Source organism: Dama dama, chromosome 23, assembly GCF_033118175.1.
Source record: "Dama dama isolate Ldn47 chromosome 23, ASM3311817v1, whole genome shotgun sequence".
NCBI classification, from domain to species: domain Eukaryota; kingdom Metazoa; phylum Chordata; class Mammalia; order Artiodactyla; family Cervidae; genus Dama; species Dama dama.
The window spans coordinates 83,059,837-83,081,532 of record NC_083703.1 but is presented as its reverse complement, the minus strand read 5'-3'; the positions used below and the strand labels follow the sequence as shown (position 1 = coordinate 83,081,532).

The following is a 21,696-nucleotide window of genomic DNA, read 5'->3' as shown; positions in this document are numbered from 1 at the left end:
AAGCTATGACTTTTACTACAACCGCCCTTATCATTGGCAGCTTAGCATTGACAGGAATGCCTTTCCTCACTGGATTCTACTCTAACGACCTAAATATTGAAACTGCGAATATGCCTTATACCAATGCCTGGTCCCCTCCACAAACTGCCATCTCACTCACAGCCATCTCCAGCATCCTCACTCTCTTCTTCATGCTACTAGGACGGCCTCAGTTTTCTACTCTGATTATCATTAACAAGAACAACACCCTCCTCATCAATTAAATGCCTACTAGTTGGAAGGATTTTTGCTGGCTTTATTATCTCCAACAATATTCCCCCAATAGCAGTTCCACAAAGAACCATACCTTACTACCTCAAAATAACTGCCCTGGTCCTGAATATTCTAGGCTTCATCTTGGCACTCAAAACTAGCAGTAACACAAAACCTGAAGTACAACTATTCAAATGTATTCAATGATACTTTTCCACTATCATACACCGCCTGACCCCTTATTTAAACTTAACCAGCCAAAAGTCAGCATCCCCCTTCTAGACTGAATCTGATGAGAGGATATTTTGCAAAAAAACACCTCCCTTATTCAAATAAAAATGTCTATATTGGTATCAGATGGAAAGGGGCTAATCACACTGTATTTCCTCTTTCCTTATCACCTTACTCATCAGCATAATGTAAATTTGCAAAAGTAATTTCTGTAATAACAATTAATTATGACCAACTAGTATCATGGTTGGTTCCCCTTCTCTACAAGCTCATTTATGGCAGCACTTACTATAGTCCACTTACTATCTCTCCATGAAACAGGATCAAATAACTCAGTAGGAATTTCATCTGATAAAGACAAGATCCCATTTCATCTATATTATACATTGAAAGACATCTTGGGTGCCTTGCTACTAGTTCTGGGGTTAAAAACACTATCCCTATTTTCACCTGACCTACTAGGAGACGCAGATAGCTACACCCCGGCAAACCTCTCAACATACCTTCACACATCAAGCCAGAATGGTACTTCTTATTCACATATGCAGTCCTACGATCAAGCCCTGACAAACTAGGCAAAATTTTAGTCCGAATCTTTTCTATCCTAATCTGAGTATTAATGCCATTACTTCATACATGCAAACAATAAAGCATGACATTATGACCATTCAGCCAGTGCCTGTTCTGAATTCTAGTAGTGAACCTCTTAACACTCGTTTGAATTGGAGGACAACCAGTAGAACATGCCTTTATCATCACTGGACAACTAGCATCTATTATATGTTTTTCCTTATCCTACTATCAATGCCAGTAACTAGCATTACCTAAAATAATCTAAAATGAAGCGAAGTCTTCGTAGTATATCCATGCTTCTGGTCTTGTAAACCTGAAAAGGAAAACAATAAAACTCCCTAAGACTCCTTGCACAAATTTGTGTCAGCAACTAGTATTACTCCTTGATGGTGAACAGTAAATAAACATAATCTAATATTAGATTAATAATTGCAGTGTTAACCCAACAGAGGCATTCACTCAAGCAAAGAAGAAAAGAAGAAAAAGAACTCAGCAAACATAAACCCTGCCTGTTTACCAAAAGCATCATCTGTCATCACTAGTATTAGAGGCACTGCGTGCCCAGGGACAATCGTTAAACAGCTGTGGTGTCCTGACCGTGCAAATGTAGCCTAATCATTGGTTCTCTACATAAGGGCTTGTATAAATGGCCGCACAAGGGTTTTACTCTTACTTCTCATCAGTGAAACTGACCTTCCCATGAAGTCAGGAGAAAAAAACGAGACGAGAAGACCCTATGGAACTTCAATTAATTAGCCCCCCCCCAAATAAAATTAAACCATTAAGGGATAGCAAATATTTAATGAGCTAATGATTTTGATTGGGGTGACCTTGGAGAACAAAAGATCCTCCAAGTGACTTTTAAAGCCAAGACCTCCCAGTCAAATCAAATTATCACTTATTGATCCAAGAAATTGATCAATGGAACAAGGAACCCTAGGGATAACAGCACAGACCTATTTTAGAGTTCATATTAACAACAGTGTTTACAACCTTGATGTTGGATCAGGACATCTGAATGTTCTGACCAGTATTAAAGGTTTGTTTTGTTCAACAATTAAAGTTCTACATGATCTGAGTTCAGACCAGAGTCATTCAGGTTGGTTTCCATCTATTATACAATTTTCCCAGTAGGAAAGGACAAGAGAAATAAGGCCAACGTTAAATAAGTGTCTTAAAATAATGAATAACTTTATATTAATTGATAAGTAAAAATTTCCACCCCAAAACAGGCCTTATTTAAGGTGGCAGAACCTGATAACTGCATAAAACTTGAACCTGTATGATCAGAGATTTAAATCCTATCCTTAACAAACTGTTCATAATATTCTAATAGTTATTATGCCCATCCTCCTAGCTATAGCATTCTTATCACTAGTATAATGAAAAGTTCTAGGCTATACACAATTCTGAAAAGGCCCAAATGTACGGCCATACAGTCTACTCCAAACTATTGGCGATGCAGTCAAACTATTTATTAAAGAAGCCCTATGACCAGTCACATTCTCAGTTTCTGTACGGATCCTTGAACCTATCTTTTCCTTGAGCCTAGTTTGACCATATGAACTCCTTTACCCAAACCATCAGTTAAGTCGTTCAGTCATGTCTGACTCTTTGTGAGCCCATGGACTGCAGCACGCCAGGCCTCTGTGTCCACCACCAACTCCGGGAGTTTGCGCAAACTCATGTCCATGGAGTCAGTGATGCCATCTAATGCTCTCATCATCCTCTGTCGCCCCTTTCTCCTGCCGCCTTCAATCATTCCCAGCATCAGGGTCTTTTCCAATGAGTCACTTCCTCACATCAGGTGGCCAAAGTATTGGAGTTTCAGCTTTAGCATCAGTCCTTCCAATGGATATTCAGGACTGATTTCCTTTAGAATGGACTGGCTGGATCTCAATGCTGTCCAAGGGACGCTCAAGAGTCTTCTCCAACACCACGGTTCAAAAGCATCAATTCTCCAGCTCTCAGTTTTCTTTATAGTTCAATACTTACATCCACACATGACTACTCTATAGTCCACCTCACACACCCATACATACATGAAAAACCATAGTTTTGACTAGACAGACACTTGTTAGCCAAGCAATCTCTCTGCTTTTTAATATGCCTTCTAGGTATTCTTTTCTTCTTTTCTTTTCTTCCAAGGAGCAAGCGTCTTTGAATTTCATGGCTGAACTCACCATCTACAGTGATTTTGGAGCCCAAAAATATAAAGTCAGCCACTGTTTCCACTGTTTCCCCATCTACTTGCCATGAAATGATGGGACCAGATGCCATGATCTTAGTTTTCTGAATCTTGAGTTTTGAGCCAACTTTTTCACTCTCCTCTTTCACTTTCATCAACAGGTTCCTTAGTTCTTCTTCACTTTCTGCCATAAGGGTGGTGTCATCTGCATATCTGAGGTTATTGATATTTCTCCCATCAATCTCGATTCCAGTTTGTGCTTCATCCAGTCCAGCATTTCTCATAACGTACTCTGCATATAAGTTAAATAAGCAGGGTGACAATATACAGCCTTGACATACTCCTTTTCCTATTTGGAACCAGTCTGTTATTCCATGTCCAGTTATAACTGTTGCTTCCTAAACTGCATACAGATTTCTCAGGAGGCAGGTCAGGTGGTCTGTTATTCCCATCTCTTGAAAAATTTGCCACACTTAGTTGTAATCCACACAGTCAAAAGTTTTGGCATAGTCAATAAAGCAGAAGTAAATGTTTTTCTGAAATTCTCTTGCTTTTTCAATGATCCAATGGTTGTTGGCAATTTCATCTCTGGTTCCTCTGCCTTTTCTAAATCTAGCTTCAACATCTGGAAGTTCATGGTTCATGCTCTTTTGAAGCCCGGCTTGGAGAATTGTGAGCATTACTTTGCCAGCATGTGAGATGAGTGCAGTTGTACCCTAGTGTGAGCATTCTTTGGCATTGTCTTTCTTTGGGATTGGAATGAAAACTGACCTGTTCCAGTCTTGTGGCCACTCCTAAGTTTTATAAATTGGCTGGAACATTGAGCGCAGCACGTTCACAGCATCATCTTTTAAGATTTGAAATAGCTCAACTGGAATTTCATCACCTTCACTAGCTTTGTTCATAGTGATGCTTCCTAAGGCCCACTTGATTTCACATTCCAGGATGTCTGGCTCTAGGTGAGTGATCACAACATCGTGATTATCTGGGTTGGGAAGATCTTTTGTGTCCAGTTCTTCTGTGTATTCTTGCCATCTCTTCTTAATATCTTCTGCTTCTGTTAGGTCCCTACCATTCCTATCCTTTATCGTGCCCATCTTTGCATGAAATGCTCTCTTTTCTTATCTCTAATTTTCTTGAAGAGACCTCTAATCTTTCCCATTCTATTGTTTTCCTCTATTTCTTTGCACTGATCACTGAGAAAAGCTTTCTTATCTCTCCTGGCTCTTCTTTGGAACTCTGCATTCAAATGGGTATATCTTTCTCTTTCTCCTTTGCCTTTCACTTCTCTTCTTTTCAGAGCTATTTGTAAGGCCTCCTCAGACATCCATTTTGCCTTTTTGTATTTCTTTCTCTTGGGGATGGTCTTGATCACTGCCTCCTCTACAATGTCACAAAGCTCCATCCAAAGTTATTCAGGCACTCTTTCTGGCAGATAAAATCCCTTGAATCTATTTGTCACTTCCACTATATAGTCAAAAGTGTTTTGATTTAGGTCATACCTGAATGGTCTAGTGGTTTTTCTGATTTTCTTCTATTTAAGTCTGAATTTGGCAATACGGAGTTCATGGTCTGAGCCACAGTCAGCTCCCAGTCTTCTTTTTGCTGAATGTATAGAGCTTCTCCATCTTTAGCTGCAAAGAATATAATCAACCTGATTTCGGTATTGACCATCTGGTGATGTCCATGTGTAGAGTCTTCTCTTGTGTTGTTGGAAAAGGGTGTTTGCTATGATGAATGTATTCTTTTGGCAAAACTCTATTAGGGTTTGCCCTGCTTCATTCTGTACTCCACGGCCAAAATTGTCCGTTACTCCAGGTATTTCTTGATTTCCTACTTTTGCATCCCAGTCCCCTTTAATGAAAAGGACACCTTTTTTGGGTGTTAGTTCTAGAAGGTCTTGTAGGTCTTCATAGAACCATTCAATTTCAGCTTCTTCAGCATTATTGGTCAGGGCATAGACTTGGATTACTGTGATATTGAATGGTTCACCTTGGAAATGAACAGAGATAATTCTGTCATTTTTGAAATTGCATCCAAGTACTCCATCGGAATCTTTTGTTGACTATCAGGGCTGCTCCATTTCTTCTAAGGAATTTTTGCCCAAATGAGATAATGGTCATCTGAATTATATTCACCCATCCTAGTCCTTTTTGTTTCGTTGATTCCTGAAATATCAATGTTGACTCTTGCCATCTCCTGTTTGACCACTTCTAATTTGCCTTGATTCATGGACCTAACATGGAGGTTCCTATGCAATATTGCTCTTTACAGCATCGGACATTACTTCCATCAACAGTCACATCCACAACTGGGTGTTGCTTTTGCTTTGGCTCTGTCTCTTCATTCTTTCTTGAGTTATTTCTCCACTGCTCTCCAGGAGCATATTGGGTACCTACCGACCTGGGGAGCTTATCTTTCAGTGTCCTATCTTTTTGCCTTTTCATACTGCTCATGGGGTTCTCAAAGTAAGAATACTGAAGTGGTTTGCCATTCCCTTCTCCAGTGGCCCATGTTTTGTCAGAAATCTCCACCAGGACCCGTTCATCTTGGCTGGCTCTACACAGCATGGTTCATAGTTTCATTGAGTTAGACAAGGCTGTGGTCCATGTGATCAGATTGGTTAGTTTTCTGTGATTGTGGTTTTCAGTCTGTCTGCCTGCTGATGGAAATTCAATTTCATGTTGAAGGGCGAGGCTCTGTTCCCTCTCTGTTTTTTGACCTGAGGCCAAACTATGGTGGAGGTGATGAAGATAACGGCGACCTCCTTCAAAAGATGCCATGCGGGCCCTTCTACAGTCAGGCGCCCAACCCAGCAGCAGGCCACCACCAACCCACGCCTCCAGCAGAGACTCCTGGACACTCACGGGCAAGTCTTGGTCAGTCTCCTGTGGGTCACTGCTCCTTTCTCCTGGGTTCTGGTGTGCATTAGGTTCTGTTGTGCCCTCCAAGAGTCTGTTTCCCAGTCCTGTGGACGTCCTGGCGGCTCTGTAGTGGGTTAACGGTGAACTTCTCCCAGAGGGCTTATGCCATACCCAGGTCTACTGCCCCCAGAGTCCCTGTTCCTGCAACAGTCCACTGCTGACCTCTATCTCCTCAAGACATACCCAGACACAGTTCTGTCTCAGTCTCTGTGTGGCTGAGGTCCTGGTGTGCACAGGGTGTGTTTGAGCCCTCTGAGTGGCTCTGGCAGGTGTGGGGTTTGATTCTGAATGTGATTGTGCCCCTTGTACCATCTTTCTGGGGCTTCTCCTTTGCCCCTGGACGTGGGGTGTCTCCGCAGAGTCACTCGAGTGTGACGCAATTGCTGCTCTAGCATATGATAGAAATATCAGTCAGTCAGTTCAGTTGCTCAGTCGTGTCCGACTCTTTGCGACCCCATGTATTCCAGCACACCAGGCCTCCCTGTCCATTACCAACTCCCGAAGTTTACTCAAATTCATGTCCATTGAGTCGGTGCTCCCATCCAAGCATCTCATTCTCTGTCGTCCCCTTCTGCTCCTGCCTTCAATCTTTCCCAGCATCAGGGTTTTTTCAAATGAGTCAGCTCTTCACATCAGGTGGCCAAAGTATTGGAGTTTCAGCTTCAACATCAGTCCTTCCAATGAACACCCAAGACTGATCTCCTTTCGGATGGACTGGTTGGATCTCCTTGCAGTCCAAGGGACTCTCAAGCATCTTCTCCAACACCACAGTTCAAAAGCACCAACTCTCCTGTGCTCAGCTTTCTTTATAGTCCAATACTCACATTCATACATGACCACTGGAAAAACCATAGCCCTGACTCGATGGAACTTTGTTGGCAAAGTAATATGTCTGCTTTTTATATGCTGTCTTGGTTGCTCATAACTTTTCTTCCAAGTAGTAAGAGTCTTTTAATTTCATGGCTGCAATCACCATCTGCAGTGATTTTGGAGCCCCCCAAAATAAAGTCAGCCACTGTTTCCGCTGTTTCCCCATCTACTTGCCATGAAGTGATGGGGCCGGATGCCATGATCTTAGATTTCTGAATGTTGAGCTTTAAATCAACTTTTTCACTTTCCTCTCTCACTTTCATCAAGAGGCTCTTCAGTTCTTCTCTTTGCGCCATAAGGGTGATGTCATCTGCATATCTGAGGTTATTGATATTTCTCCTGGCAATCTTGATTCCAGCTTGTGCTTCCTCCAGCCCAGCATTTCTCATGAAGTACTCTACATATAAGTTAAATAAGCAGGGTGACAATATACAGCCTTGACATACTCCTTTTCCTATTTGGAACCAGTCTGTTGTTCTATGTCCAGTTCTAACTGTTGTTTCGTGACCTGCATACAGGTTTCTCAAGAGGCAGGTCAGTGGTCTGGTATTCTCATCACTTTCAGAATTTTCCACAGTTTATTGTGACCCACGTAGTCAAAGGCTTTGGCATAGTCAATAAGCAGAAATAAATGTTTTTCTGGAACTCTTACTTTTTTCATGACCCAGCGGATGTTGGCAATGTGATCTCTAGTTCCTCTGCCTTTTCTAAAACCAGCTTTAACATCTGGAAGTTCACGGTTCACCAATTGCTAAGCCTGGCTTGGAGAATTTTAAGCATTACTTTGCAAGCATATAAGATGTGTGCAGTTGTGGGTTAGTTTGAGCAGTCTTTAGCATTGCCATTCTTTGGGATTGGAATGAAAACTGACCTTTTCCAGTCCTGTGGCCACTGCTGAGTTTTCCAAATTTGCTGGCATATTGAGTGCAGCACTTTCACAGCATCATCTTTTAGGATTTGAAATAGCTCAAGTGGAATTTCATCACCTCCACTAGCTTTGTTCGTAGGGATGCTTTCTAAGGCCCACTTGACTTCACATTCCAGGATGTCTGGCTCTAGGTGAGTGATCACACCATCATGATTATCTGAGTCATGAAGATCTTTTTTGTACAGTTCTTCTGTGTATTCTTGCCACCTCTTCTTAATATATTCTGCTTCTCTTAGGTCCCTACCATTTCTGTCCTTTATTGAACTCATCTTTGCATAAAATGTTCCCTTGGTATCTCTAATTTTCTTGAAGAGATCTCCAGTCTTTCCCATTCCATTGTTTTCCTCTACTTCTTTGCACTGATTGCTGAGGAAGGCTTTCTTATCTATCCTTGCTATCCTTTGGAACTCTGCATCAAATGCATATATCTTTCCTTTTCTCCTTTGCTTTTCACTTCCCTCTTTTCACAGCTATTTGTAAGGCCTCCTCAGACCGCCATTTCGCTTTTTTGTATTTCTTTTTCTTTTCTGTATTTTTAGGGATGGTCTTGATTAGTGTCTCCTCTACAATGCCAAGAACCTCCATCCATAGTTCATCAGGCACTCTGTCTATCAGATCTTGTCCCTTAAATCTATTTCTCTCTTCCACTGTATAGTCATAAGGGATTTGATTTAGGTCATACCTGAATGGTCTAGTGGTTTTCTCCACTTTCTTCAATTTCACTCTGAATTTGGCAATAAGGAGTTCGTGATCTGAGTCACAGTCGGCTCCCAGTCTTGTTTTTGCTGACCGTATAGAGCTTCTCCATCTTTGGCTGCAAAGAATATAATCAATATGATTTCGGTGTCATGCATCTGTTGATGTCCATGTGTAGAGTCTTCTCTCGTGTTGTTGGAAGACAGTGTTTGCTATGACCAGTTCATTCTCTTGGAAGAACTCTACTAGCCTTTGCCCTGCTTCATTCTGTACTCCAGGGCCAAATTTGCCTGTTACTCCAAGTATTTCTTGATTTCCTACTTTTGCATCCCAGGCCCCTATAATGAAAAGGACATCTTTTTTGGGTGTTAGTTCTAGAAGGTCTTGTAGGTCTTCATAGAACTGTTCAACTTCAGCTTCTTCATCATTACTGGTTGGGGATAGACTTGGATTACTGTGATATTGAATGGTTTGCCTTGGAAACGAACAGGGATCATTCTGTCATTTTTGAGATTGCATCCAATTACTGCATCTCAGATTCCTTTGTTGACTATGATGGCTACTCCACTTCTGCTAAGGGATTCCTGCCTGCAGTAGTAGATATAATTGTCCTCTGAGTTAAATTAACCCATTCCAGTTCACCTTAGTTTGCTGATTCCTAGAATGTCGATGTTCACTCTTGTCATCTCCTCTTTGACCACTTCCAATTTGCCTTGATTCATGGACCTAACATTCCAGGTTCCTATGCAATATTGCTCTTACAGCATCAAACCTTGTTTCTTATCACAAGTCCCATCCACAACTGGGTGTTGTTTTTGCTTTGGCTCCATCTCTTCATTTTTTCTGGAGTTATTTCTCCACTGATCTCCAGTAGCATATTGGGTACCTACCCACCTGGGGAGTTCATCTTTCAGTGTCTTATCTTTTTGCCTTTTCATACTGTTCATGGGGTTCTCAAGGCAAGAATACTGAAGTGGTTTGCCATTCCCTTCTCCAGTGGACCACATTCTAAACCTAACACTAACCCATCCAACTTAGGTCACTTATTCTTCAAATGTCAATGCTCACTCTTGCTATCTTCTTCTTGACCACTTCTAATTCACCTGGATTCACAGACCTAACATTCCAGGTTCCAATGCAATATTGCTCTTTACAGAATTGGACTTTACTTATACCACCAGACACACCCCCAACTGTTTTTGTTTTTACTTAGTCTTTTCATTCCCTCTGGATTTATTTCTTCACTCTTCTCCAGCAGCATATTGAGCATCTACAAACCAGGGGAATTTATCTTTCAGTGTAATATCTTTTTGTCTTTTCATACTGTACAGCTGAATATTAAATGCCAGCTGAATTGCTAGGCAGTTACTATTCAGGAGGATTCAGGGTTTTGTAGTTGTTCAGTTGCTAAGTCATGTCTGACTCTTGGTGACCCCATGAACTGCAGCACACCAGGCCCCCCTGTCCCTGACTATCTCTGGGAGTTTGCTCAAACTCATGTCTGTTGAGTGGGTAAAGTCATCCAAACATCTCATCCTCTGCTGCCCACGTCTCTTCCTGTCCTCAATCTTTCCCAGCCTCAGGGTCTTTTCCAATGAGTCAACTCTTTGCATCAGGTGGCCAAAAGATTGGAGCTTCAGTACTTCCAGTGAATATTCAGGGTTGATTTCACAAGAACTTTCTTTTCAACACATACAAATTATTAGTACAGCTCAATTAAAAAAAAAAAAAAAAAACCAACAAAAACAATCAGCCAAAGGTCTAAATGCATGTTTCTCTAAAGACGTCATAGAGACGGTGATAAAAGCACATGAAAAGATGCTCAGCATCACTAGTGCTTTGAGAAACACAAATCAAATGTACCATGAAGTATCACCTCACATTGATCAGAATAGCCACATTAAAAACATACAACAATAAATTCGGCAGAGGGTGTGGAAACAAAGAAAGCCTCCTACACTGTTGGTGGGAATGTAAATTGGTACACCCAATAGGTAGAACATTATGGAGGTTCTTTTAAAAACTAAGCATAGAGGTACCCAGTGACCCAGAAATCCAATACCTAGAAGTAAATCCAGAAAAAAAGCAAAATTTTAAAAGATACCTGCACTCCAAAGATCATGGCAGCACTAGGTACAATAGCCAAGACAGGGGAGCAACTTAAGTATACAAGGACAGACGAATGGATACAGAAAATGAGGTACATATACGCAAAGCAATATTGCTCAGACATAAAAAAGGATGAAATTATGCCATTTCCAGTTACAGGGAAGAAACTAGAGGTGATCAAACGAAGTGAAATAACTGAGGAAGGGAAAGATAATAGAGAGTATCACTTCTGTGGAATCTAAAAATGGATACAAATGAGCGTCATTACAAAATGCAAACAGATTCACAGACTCAGAAACTTACGCTTACCAAAATGGAAAGGTGTCAAGTGGTGGGGGTAGTAATTAGCTGGTACAGATCAATATTTACATGTCAAACCTGGTGCGGTTTTTGTTGTTTAGTTGCTCAGTCCTGTCCGACTCTTTGCAACCCCATGGACTATACCTTGGCAGGACAAAGGATGTCCATGGATTCTCCAGGCAAGAATACTAGAGTGGTTTGCCATTTCCTTCTTCAGGGAATCTTCCCAACCAAGAAATTGATCCCAGGTCTCCTGAAAGTCTCCTGCATTGCAGGTGGATTCTTTTACCACTGAGTGAGCAGGGAAGCCATAAAATAGGTGCTGACGGGCTCTAAATAGTCACAAGTTTGACAGGGCTTTAAATGACATCCACCCTCAAGAAATGTCCTGGGGTATTTCATCAGAAAAGAATTCCAAACAGGGCCAAGGTTCAAGAGGACAGTTTCAAGAGATAAATTGTACTCACAAAGTATAAAATAATAAAGCACATGGATAGATAGTCCACACCTATAACTATTAAATCAATGCCAATCAAAACTATAATAAGGTATCACCTCATGCTGGTCATGGTGGCCATCATCAAAATGATCTACAAAGAATAAAGATTAAATAAATATATAAAATAAAACATCTGCAGAGAATATATGGAAAATGAAATCCTCCTGTAATCTTTTTGGGAATTGTAAATGGTGAAGCTACTTTGGGAAACAGCATGAAGCTTCCAAGAAATACAAGACATAGAGGTATCACATGACCCTGCAATCCCACTCATGGGCCTAGGTCCAGAGAATGTGAAGTGAAAGTCACTCAGTCGTGTTCAACACTTTGCAACACTATGGACTATACGGTCCACGGAATTCTCTAGGCCAGAACACTGGAGTGGATAAACTTTCCCTTCTCCAGGGGATCTTCCCAACCCAGGGATCAAGCCCAGGTCTCCCACATTGCAGGCAGATTCTTTACCAGCTGAGCCACAAAGGAAACCCAAGAATACTGGAGTGGGTAGCCCATCCGTTCTCCAGTGGATCTTCCTGTCCCAGGAATCGAACTGGGGTCTCCTGCATTACAGGCGGATTCTTTACCAAATGAGCTATAAAGGGAAGCGCGGTCCACAGAAAATCACCATTCAAAATGACATGTGCACCTTGATTTTCAGGGCAACACTCTTTCAATAGGCAAGACATGGAATCCACCAAAAGGTCCAGTGGAAGAAAAGTGAGGACAAGGCAGTACATCTATAACTGGAACACCACTCAACCGTAAAACAGAGTGAAACAGGGCTGCTGTCAGCAGTGTGGGTGTGCTAAGAAATCATCACACCAGGTGAGGGAACTCAGAGACAGAAAGACAAATATCATGAGACATCACTTACGGGCACAATCTATAAATTCATACCAATGACCTAATGTATAAAATGGACTTCACAGTGTGCGAAAATCAAATTATGATATCAAAAGAAAGAAAGAAGGGGTAAAGAGTTTAGGATTTATACACACACTAATATCTAACAAGTTGATAACCAAATAGGACCTAGTGAAAAGAATAGTGAACTCTACTAGAGAGACTGTAATAATGTATATGAGGGAAAAAATTGGAAAAAGAATAGATTCACTTCTATGTAAAATCAAATTCAGCTCCTGTACAGCTAAAACTAATAAAACAAAGGAAATCAACCTGATTCCAATAGAAAATAAAAATTAAATTACAGAAAATCCATCTAGGGGACCCCAGACAGTGGTGACCCTACAGATTAGGTCTGTGATACACTATGATGTTAATATGACACCGCCAAAGGATTTCACCCAGCAGAACACAGAGCAGAAACCCATTCAAAGGTGCCTGACCTCATGTGAATGTCCCAAGATGAAGAGAAGAAAGACCACAGGTTAATCAGGGCAACACCCTCAATTCAGAGGTTGGGGATCTGCAAGGGGCAAGACACACAGAGGTGAAGGGCAGACACGGGGTCTCTGGGCACAGGATCCGGACCCATGTGGATGGGGTGAGACCCACACGGTCCCCAAACCCTGCCTCTGGGGCCGCATGAGTCTTGGTTAGGACACCAGGTCCCTGATGGCTGGGCCCCAAAGGCAGAAATGAGTGGGTTCCTGGAAACTTCTCTGGTTCCAGAGAAGTCCTCCTCTCCTGCCCTTTGGTTCTGTCTGATACTAAATGTTTTCACAGCTGTCAAGATAGTGTTGAACACACTGCCTTGGTTCCAGCGGGCTCCATTCTTTGTTTCCCCACTGAGCTGTTGAGAAAATACACTGGGCGTGGGGCTAGAAGACGAGGGGCAGGTCTGGTGTCTGCTGAGCAGGGACGGCCAACGGGTAGGCGATCACATAGCAACCTCACCTGCTGCCCGTTGGATTTTTGCCTGATCCTTGTACCCCGGAATCAATTAGCCAGGTGAACCTGCCTCCCTACTCAAATTGAATGCACTGAAAAACTGGAATAATTACCAAGTAGCCCACCTGAGGAGTCTCCATAAGCCTCAGGGCAGGTGACCCTGGCAGGAGGAAAGACTAAGAGCCCTACTGCAGCACTGACCCTGGCAGGGCCATGGAACCCCACTCAGAGGAGGGCACATCACCCAGAGAAGCCCACCTCAGCTCCAGACCCCAGACCTCTGAGCACTGACATTCAGACACAGGCACGGAGTTTTCCAGGACGGAGGCCAGGCCCAGTCCGCACCCAGGTCTCCACGTCCTCATGCACACAGAACATGGTCAGGTGTCAATATTCTCATTGCAGAAAGCAAGCAGTCTTGTCTAAACATAATCAGTGCAGACAGGATTGAAAAGTCAAAGTGTTCTTCGTTCAGACATGTCTGACTGTTTATGACCACATGGATTGTAGACCTCCAGCCTCCTCTGTCCATGGGATTCTGCAGGCAAGAATACTGGATTCAGTCGTCATTCCCTTCGCCAGGGGATCTTCCAGATCCAGAGATGAACCCAGTTCTCCTGCACTGCATGCAGATTCCTTACCATCTAAGCCACCAGGGAAAATCCCAGACAAGACAGAGAGGTCAAAAGCTACTATGCAGACAGAACATGGTCAGGTTTAAACTAGCGTAAAGTTGCTCTACCTGGAGGCACAGGTCTCTCATCATTGGACAGGGGCCTCACCCTCAGGTGGGAACTGGCAAGTAAGTTTTTTAAAGAAAAAATCATCACTGGGCCCCACATGTCACCCACATCAGGAAACCGAAAGAATCTTTGTCATTAAAAACACTTTAACAGGCAAAACAAAACTGTTACCAGTATCTTTGGCCATGTGGTGGTCAGGATCCAGGGAAGATCCAGGGATTTCTTAGAGTTGAGTCCAGTGTCTTGTAAAGACAGACAGAAAGTGACCTGATTCCTTCTCCCATGCTTCCAGCAGGAGGCAGCCACACTGGAAGCCTTCTAGAAAAGGATATTCTGTATCAGAATTAAAATTGTTGAAATGGAAAGCATACTAGTTAGTATTTGCCAACCTAAAATATTCTTAAAAGCTTGGCCCCCAGATCTTTGCGATTCCCACTGGTTCCTTTGTGTTCAGATTGTCAGGGTAGAAACAATCCGTTGTTTCAAATTGGTTTCTTTTAATTCTGTTATTTGCTATTATATGAATGAAAGGTCACACTTGAAAAAATACATAAGAAAATTCTTGCAAAAAAATACTGAGTCAAGGAGCCCATAAGCTGTATGAACTCTGCCTTCTAACAATTTCAATTTCAAAGACTGAGGGCAGGAGGAGAAGGGGATGACAGAGGACGAGATGGTTGGATAGCATCACCAACATAATGAACAGGAGTTTGAGCAAACTCTAGTAGACGGTGAAGGACAGGGAAGCCCAGCATGCTGCAGTCTATGGGGTTGCAAAGAGTTGGACATGACTGAGCAACTGAACCACATCAAGCTTCAATTTTCTGCCTGGAGAAACCTGATAAAATAGGCACCCTGGTTTTGTCACTTCTCTGTTTAAACTCTCCTAAAATGAAATTAATATTCATATCAACATGTAAGAGTTTCTGAGTTTTGAGATGTCACACCAAGGTAAGAGGTGCTGGTGAGAATAGAACACTGCTGGTGGGCAAAACGTTCTTCAAACAAAGCTCTGTTTCAAACTGGATTTAAATACAACACTACATGGGTACATGAAGTATGAACCAAGAGCCTAAATATAGCAGGCAATATGTAAAAACAAATTTGATATCCCATATGTGAGAGTAAAAGCTACTGGATTTTGCAGTAGTCATGTATGGACGTGAGAGTAAGACCACAAAGAAGGCAGAGCAATGAAGAACTAACGCTTTTGGACTGTGGTGCTAGAGAAGACTCTTGAGAGTCCCTGGGTCTGCAAGGAGATCAAACCAGTCAGTCCTAAAGGAAATCAGTCCTGAACATTCATAGGAAGTACTGACGCTGAAACCAAAGCTCCAATCCTTTGGCCCCTTGACGTGAAGAGCCGACCCACTGGAAAAGACCCTGATGCTGGGAAAGGTTGAAGGCAAATGGAGAAGGGGATGACAGAGGAAGAGATGGTTGGATGGCATCACTGATTCAACGGACAGCAGTTTGAACAATCTCCAGGAGATGATGATGGGCAAGGATTCCTGGCGTGCTGCAGTCCATGGGGTCACAAAGAGTCAGACACAACTTAGCCACTGAGCAGCAACTACAACAACATGAGAGTGAATGTTTCTTGTCAGACCTGCAGCTGGTACGCACACATTGGTTTAGAACACTCTCCAACATAAATTGTCTCTAAGTCTGATTAAGGATGTCACAAGTGCATGAACCAAAAGGTAATGGATTCATTCCAGGATGGAACAGAATGTAACTTTGAACAGTCTGTAAAACTTACAAAGTCTGTAATCCACTCAAGATTTCAAATAATAAAACATTCACCTGAAATTTAAAGCCTCTTGGAAAGTTGCATCCTATCTATGAAAACATTCCATAGATTTCTTTTCATAATCATTTTTCACAGTGATAACACTGAGAGGGTAACAGGCAGGAAGGCCAGGGGTCTCCAAGTGGAGGAAAGAGGCAGCAAGTGCCAGATACTTTTATCTCTCTTAAGCGGCAGGAGGAAAAAAACCAGCGATATTTTCCTTCTCTATACAAATTTAAAAGGAGGTTTCTCTTAAAATGCTGTGTTGCCATGACACCTGATTTCACCTGAAGCTAACTACTCTCAAACCTTGAGTTAACCAATACATTGCTTTTTCTTATGGAAATGTTGTCTTAAGCTACGTTAATGAACCCCATCCTCTATCTTCAAGTTGGTTCCACTAAATGGCCCAACCTACTTACTCAGGTATTGTTCCCCTAATCTATGTAAATGAAACTATTTGTTGGTATTCTGCCCTTCTACAAGATTCAAGTCAATGGTTTTATGGCCAGGGATGAATTATCTGGTGCCATTCTACATTTTATGACACTCCTTTCTTTTCATTAACAGACTGTGAGTGACTATATAACACACAGCTAAAGAGATGGAGGGGGGGTACTCTTTTGCCCCCTTCTGATGCCTATGTCAGAAGCTTTCTCTATGTCCTTTATACTTTAATAAAACTTTATTACACAAAAGCTCTGAGCGATTCAGCCTCGTCTCTGGCCCTGGATTGAATTCGTCTCCTCCGGAGGCCAAGATTCCTGGTGTCTTATCGTTAAGCAACAACTTGGTCGGGGAACTAAAAATCCCACATGCCACATGGCATTGCCAGTAAATAAATAAAATTATTAAAATAAACAAATAAGAATGTTCAGAAAGAACACACAAGGTTTTGGGTGTTTCTTCAGGTACATTCCATATTGAATTACAGTCTTGAGTTAAAACTTGAAAGTTTTCACTTTCAAGGCAATCACAACTGGGCATGAAAAAGTCCTGACGCCTTGTGGCCATTCCCTGCAATAGCAACTTTAAAACTTATGCTTAATATTTGCATTTCTCTGATAATGAGTGATGTTGAGCATCTTTTCATGTGTTTGTTAGCCATCTGTATTTCTTCTTTGGAAAAACCCACTACAATATTGTAAAGTAATTAGCCTCCAACTAATAAAAATAAATGAAAAAAAAAAACAAAAAAAACTTATGCTTATGAGAACATTTCATGCAAAGATGGGCTCAGTAAAGGACATCAATGGTATGGACCTAACAGAAGCAGAAGATATTAAGAAGGTGTGGCAAGAAAACACAGAAGAACTATACAAAAAAGAACTTCATGAACCAGATAATCATGATAGTGTGATCACTCATCTAGAGCCAGACATCCTGGAATGTGAAGTCAAGTGGGCCTTAGGAGACATCACTACAAACAAAGCTAGTAGAGGTGATGGAATTCCAGTTGAGCTATTTCAGATCCTAAAAGATGATGCTGTGAAAGTGCTGCACTCAATATATCAGCAAATTTGGAAAACTCAGCAGTGGCCACAGGACTGGAAAAAGTCAGTTTTCATTCCAATCCCAAAGAAAGGCAATGCCAAAGAATGCTCCAACTACTGCACAACTGCACTCATCTCATACACTAGCAAAATAATGCTCAAAATTCTCCAAGCCAGGCTTGAGCAAGACATACCCTGTGAACTTCCAGATCTTCAAACTGGTTTTAGAAAAGGCAGAGAAACCAGAGATCAAATTGCCAACATCCACTGGATCATCAAAATAGCAAGAGAGTTCCAGAAAAAATATCTATTTCTGCTTTATTGACTATGCCAAAGCCTTTGACTGTGTGGGTCACAATAAACTGTGGAAAATTCCCAAAAGATGGGAATACCAGACCACCTGACCTGCCTCTTGAGGAATCTGTATGCAGGTCAAGAAACAACTTCATTGGAAGGACTGATGATGAAGCTGAAACTCCAATACTTTGGCCGCCTGATGTGAAGAGCTGACTCATTGGAAAAGACCCTGATGCTGGGAAAGATTGAGGGCAGGAAGAGAAGGGGATGACAGATTATGAGATGGTTGGATGGCATCACCGACTCGATGGACATGGGTTTGGGTAAAATTTGGGAGTTGGTGATGGACAGGGAGGCCTGGTGTGCTGCAGTTCATGGGGTCTCAAAGAATCGGACGCAATTGAGCAACTGAACTGAACTGAACTGAAAATCACTGCAGATGGGGACTGCAGTCACGAAATTAAAATAGGCTTGCTCCTTGAAAGAAAAGTTATGACTAACCTAGACAGCATATTAAAAAGCACAGACATTACTTTGTTGACAAAGATCTGTCTAGTTAAAGCTATGATTTTTCCAGTAGTTATGTATAGATGTGAAAGTTGGACTATAAAGAAAGCTGAGCGCTGAAGAATGGATGCTTTTAAACTGTGGTGTTCGAGAACTCTTGAGAATCCCTTGGACTCCAAGGAGATCCAACTAGTCCATGCTAAAGGAAATCAGTCCTGAATATTCATTGGAAGGACTGATGCTAAAGCTGAAACTCCAAAACTTTGGCCACCTGATGCCAAGAGCTGACTTATTTGAAAAGACCCTGGTGCTGGGACAGATTGAAGGCGGGAGGAGAAGGGGACGACAGAGGATCAGATGGTGAGATGGCATCACCGACTCAATGGACATGGGTGTGGGTCGACTCCAGGAGTTGGTGATGGACAGGGAAGCCTGGAATGCTGCAGTCCATGGGGTCACAAAGAGTCGGACGGGACTGAGCAACTGAACTGAACCAAATCACTATTATTAACAGTCTCCTTCCTATCAATTTGAGCATTAGACCCTTGATTCCAATATGGCCAATGAATACATTTACTCTCAAATATTTTCTATTCCTAACACTAAGCCCTATGCATATGACACATATCCTTATCCATCCTATTATCAAGTACTTTTCCACAAGCATAAGAAATGTGTCTGACTAGAGTTACTTTGAGAGAGTAAATAATAGAGATTTAAATCCTCTTATATCTAGAATGATAGGAATTGAACATACCCCTAAGAATCCAAAGTTCTTTGTACTACCAAATTACACCACATTCTATGAGTAAGGTCAGCTAATTAAACTATTGGGTCTGTACCCCAAAAATGTTCATTTATACCATTTCTGTACTAATAAGTCCCATCATCTTTATCATTATCCTATCAACTATTTTCTCAGGATCTATTGTCATTATAATTATCTCCATTGATTACTTATCTGATTTGGCTTTGAAATAAATATATTTGGCATGATCCCAATCATAATAAATAATTCAACCCAGGAGCAACAGAAGCATCAACTAAATACTTGACACAACCCACCACATCAATATTACTCATGAGAACTGTCATTATTTATTATTCTCATGCCAATGGACTGCCACAAAACTATTTAATCCAACAGCATCCATATTAATAACAATAGCCTTATGAATAAAACTGGAAATATCTGCATTTCACATTGGAGTACCAGAAGGTATACAAGACATTTTACTAACATCTGGCTTCATCCTATGACCATGACAAAAACTTGCACCCATGTCTGTGCTATACCAAACTTCACCATCAATTAATTTAATAGTGTACTGTGTGCTGGGCTTAGTCGCTCAGCTGTGTCTGACTCTTTTTGACCCCAGGGAATGTATCCCACCAGGCTCTTCTTCTATGGGCATTCTCCATATTCTGCTATGGGCTTTTCATACCTGCATTAAATATACAGATGGCTCATCAGTGCCACTTCTACTTTAGGGTTAAAAATCCTCCAAGTGTTTTCTAACATCCTTATTCCACGCATTGTGTTTAAATATTTGACCACACGGTGTTTATCTTGTGTCTCATCAGAATGCAGTTAATTACACCGTTCTCCCTTGAATAATGCAGTACTCACCACATAAGAGTTCTTGCCAAAACTGGATTTGACAAGGTAAGGCACAGGGGGGCCTAGGATACACTCCGGGAGCACGGTTACAGTCTGGTGGAGCCGATATACCAGTTGAGGGCATTGGAAAGAAACATTCAGCCTGAGGACAACCCGCCCACTTGAGGATCCAGGCCTAAGCGACCGTGCCTGAAAACAAGAGAAACCAGACAAGATGCGGCTGCGCGCTGGAGGCTTGACAGACACGCCCACAGAGCAGCCAATCCCCGAGCAGTGGGGCGGGGCCTCCATCACGCTCCCCGCCCTCCGGCCGCCTATTGGCCAGACTGCCTCAGTCACAACGCCGATTGGTCGCTTGTGCCTGACAGGGTACAGGCAGGCTGCTGGCCCTTCACTTCACCTCAGCGCCAAAGGACTGGACTTCCCTTAACCTCTAGCTCTCCTGGGGACAGGGTGGGCAGCGCGGCAGGACAGCAGGGAGGCTGACGGGAACGCGCCCTGCGCAGCCCTCATAAACCCTTAGCCAGATGGCTTCAAATTCCAGGGTGGGAGGCCCGAAATCCTGTCAACTTTGAGGAACCTGAGTCGTAATCTGAAGGGGGCTTGGTCTCGTCAGCTTCAGGGATTACAAGTCCCTTCACCCACAGAAACACCGAATCCCCTAGTCCTGCGACCCTCAAATACCTAGATTAACCCTAGTTCCCCTCAGCCTGAGGCACCCTAAAAATACCACCCGCTGAGACACCAAATTTCCTCAACCTCAGAGACCCTGAATACCTCTGCCTGCGAGCTCTTAAAACTCTTCCTCCTCAAGACCCTAAGTGTCCTGCCTGTGGGAGACCTAAAGTCCCTTAATAAGAAACCCCCGATTTCCTCAGCCTCACAGATGCCAAGTTTTCTCACCCTGCGCATTCTACGTCAGAAAAAAAGATCCCCACTCCCCTCTGTCTGAGGACCCCAGTTACTTCAGCCCGTGGGACCCAGATCTCCTCAGGCCGAGCGACTTCTCCCTCAGACATATAACCTACTTTATGCCCAGATTTTTCTGAGTCCCCAGGAGGAGATCCTCAAAACCCTTCTTGGAGAAACATTCCCTCTACTTCACTGGAACAGAGCCCTGATTTCAGCCTGACCCCAGTCCAGCAGTTAGGGGTTTCCGGGTCTCCTCAAGGATCCCTCCGTCTCCCACAGACACATCCCTCCCAGTGCCTTCCCTCAGAGGGGCTGAATTGTAGGGGAACCAAAGAAACCAAATCGAGTTCACATTAGGCTGATCTGTCATATCTAGTCAGGATCCATCCATCCCACCAATACCCTCACCCTCACTTTCCCCTCACCTTCCTGCCCTGGACACTCCACCCAAGGAAGACACACCAGGCTCTGGACATTGGTCTGGGCTATCTCAGCACCTTCTTCTTCCACAGGCACCTTGGCCTTGAGTACTCCAATGGCCATGAGGCCGAACGGGTCTCCAGAGGAGAGCAAGGAGGAAGATGCCAGGAGAACAGAGCGGAAGCCCACGGTGAGAGGTGGAGGCGGTAAAGCTGGGCTCTAAGCCAGCTCTATAGGAAGGACACGGCGCTGGTCCCTGAAGCACCACAGACTGGTTGCCCAGGCAACTGAGTGGACTCGCCTGTGACTGTACACAGGTTGGGAATGCCTGGTCCTGTCTGTGATGGTGGGGTGGAGTGGGACAAAACAGGACAGTAGCTTCGTCAACTGCCCTGTGTCCAGGGAGAGTTAGGAAAATGCTCAGTGTTTGTTCAGTTAGGCAGGACACAGTCGGGAAGGAAAGCCTTCATCCCGGGTCTCACAAAGACCA

General features: G+C 42.8%; 1 protein-coding gene across 1 annotated transcript in view; it reads left to right on the top strand.

The window, feature by feature from the left end:
- LOC133044332 (histone-lysine N-methyltransferase PRDM7-like) overlaps window positions 1-21,696 on the top strand; it is a 41,084-nt gene that overhangs the window by 6,304 nt on the left and 13,084 nt on the right. The window contains exon 4 of the mRNA XM_061125725.1: window positions 21,299-21,396. Coding sequence (XP_060981708.1) covers window positions 21,299-21,396 — 98 coding nt within the window. The remainder of the gene's footprint in view (window positions 1-21,298; window positions 21,397-21,696) is intronic.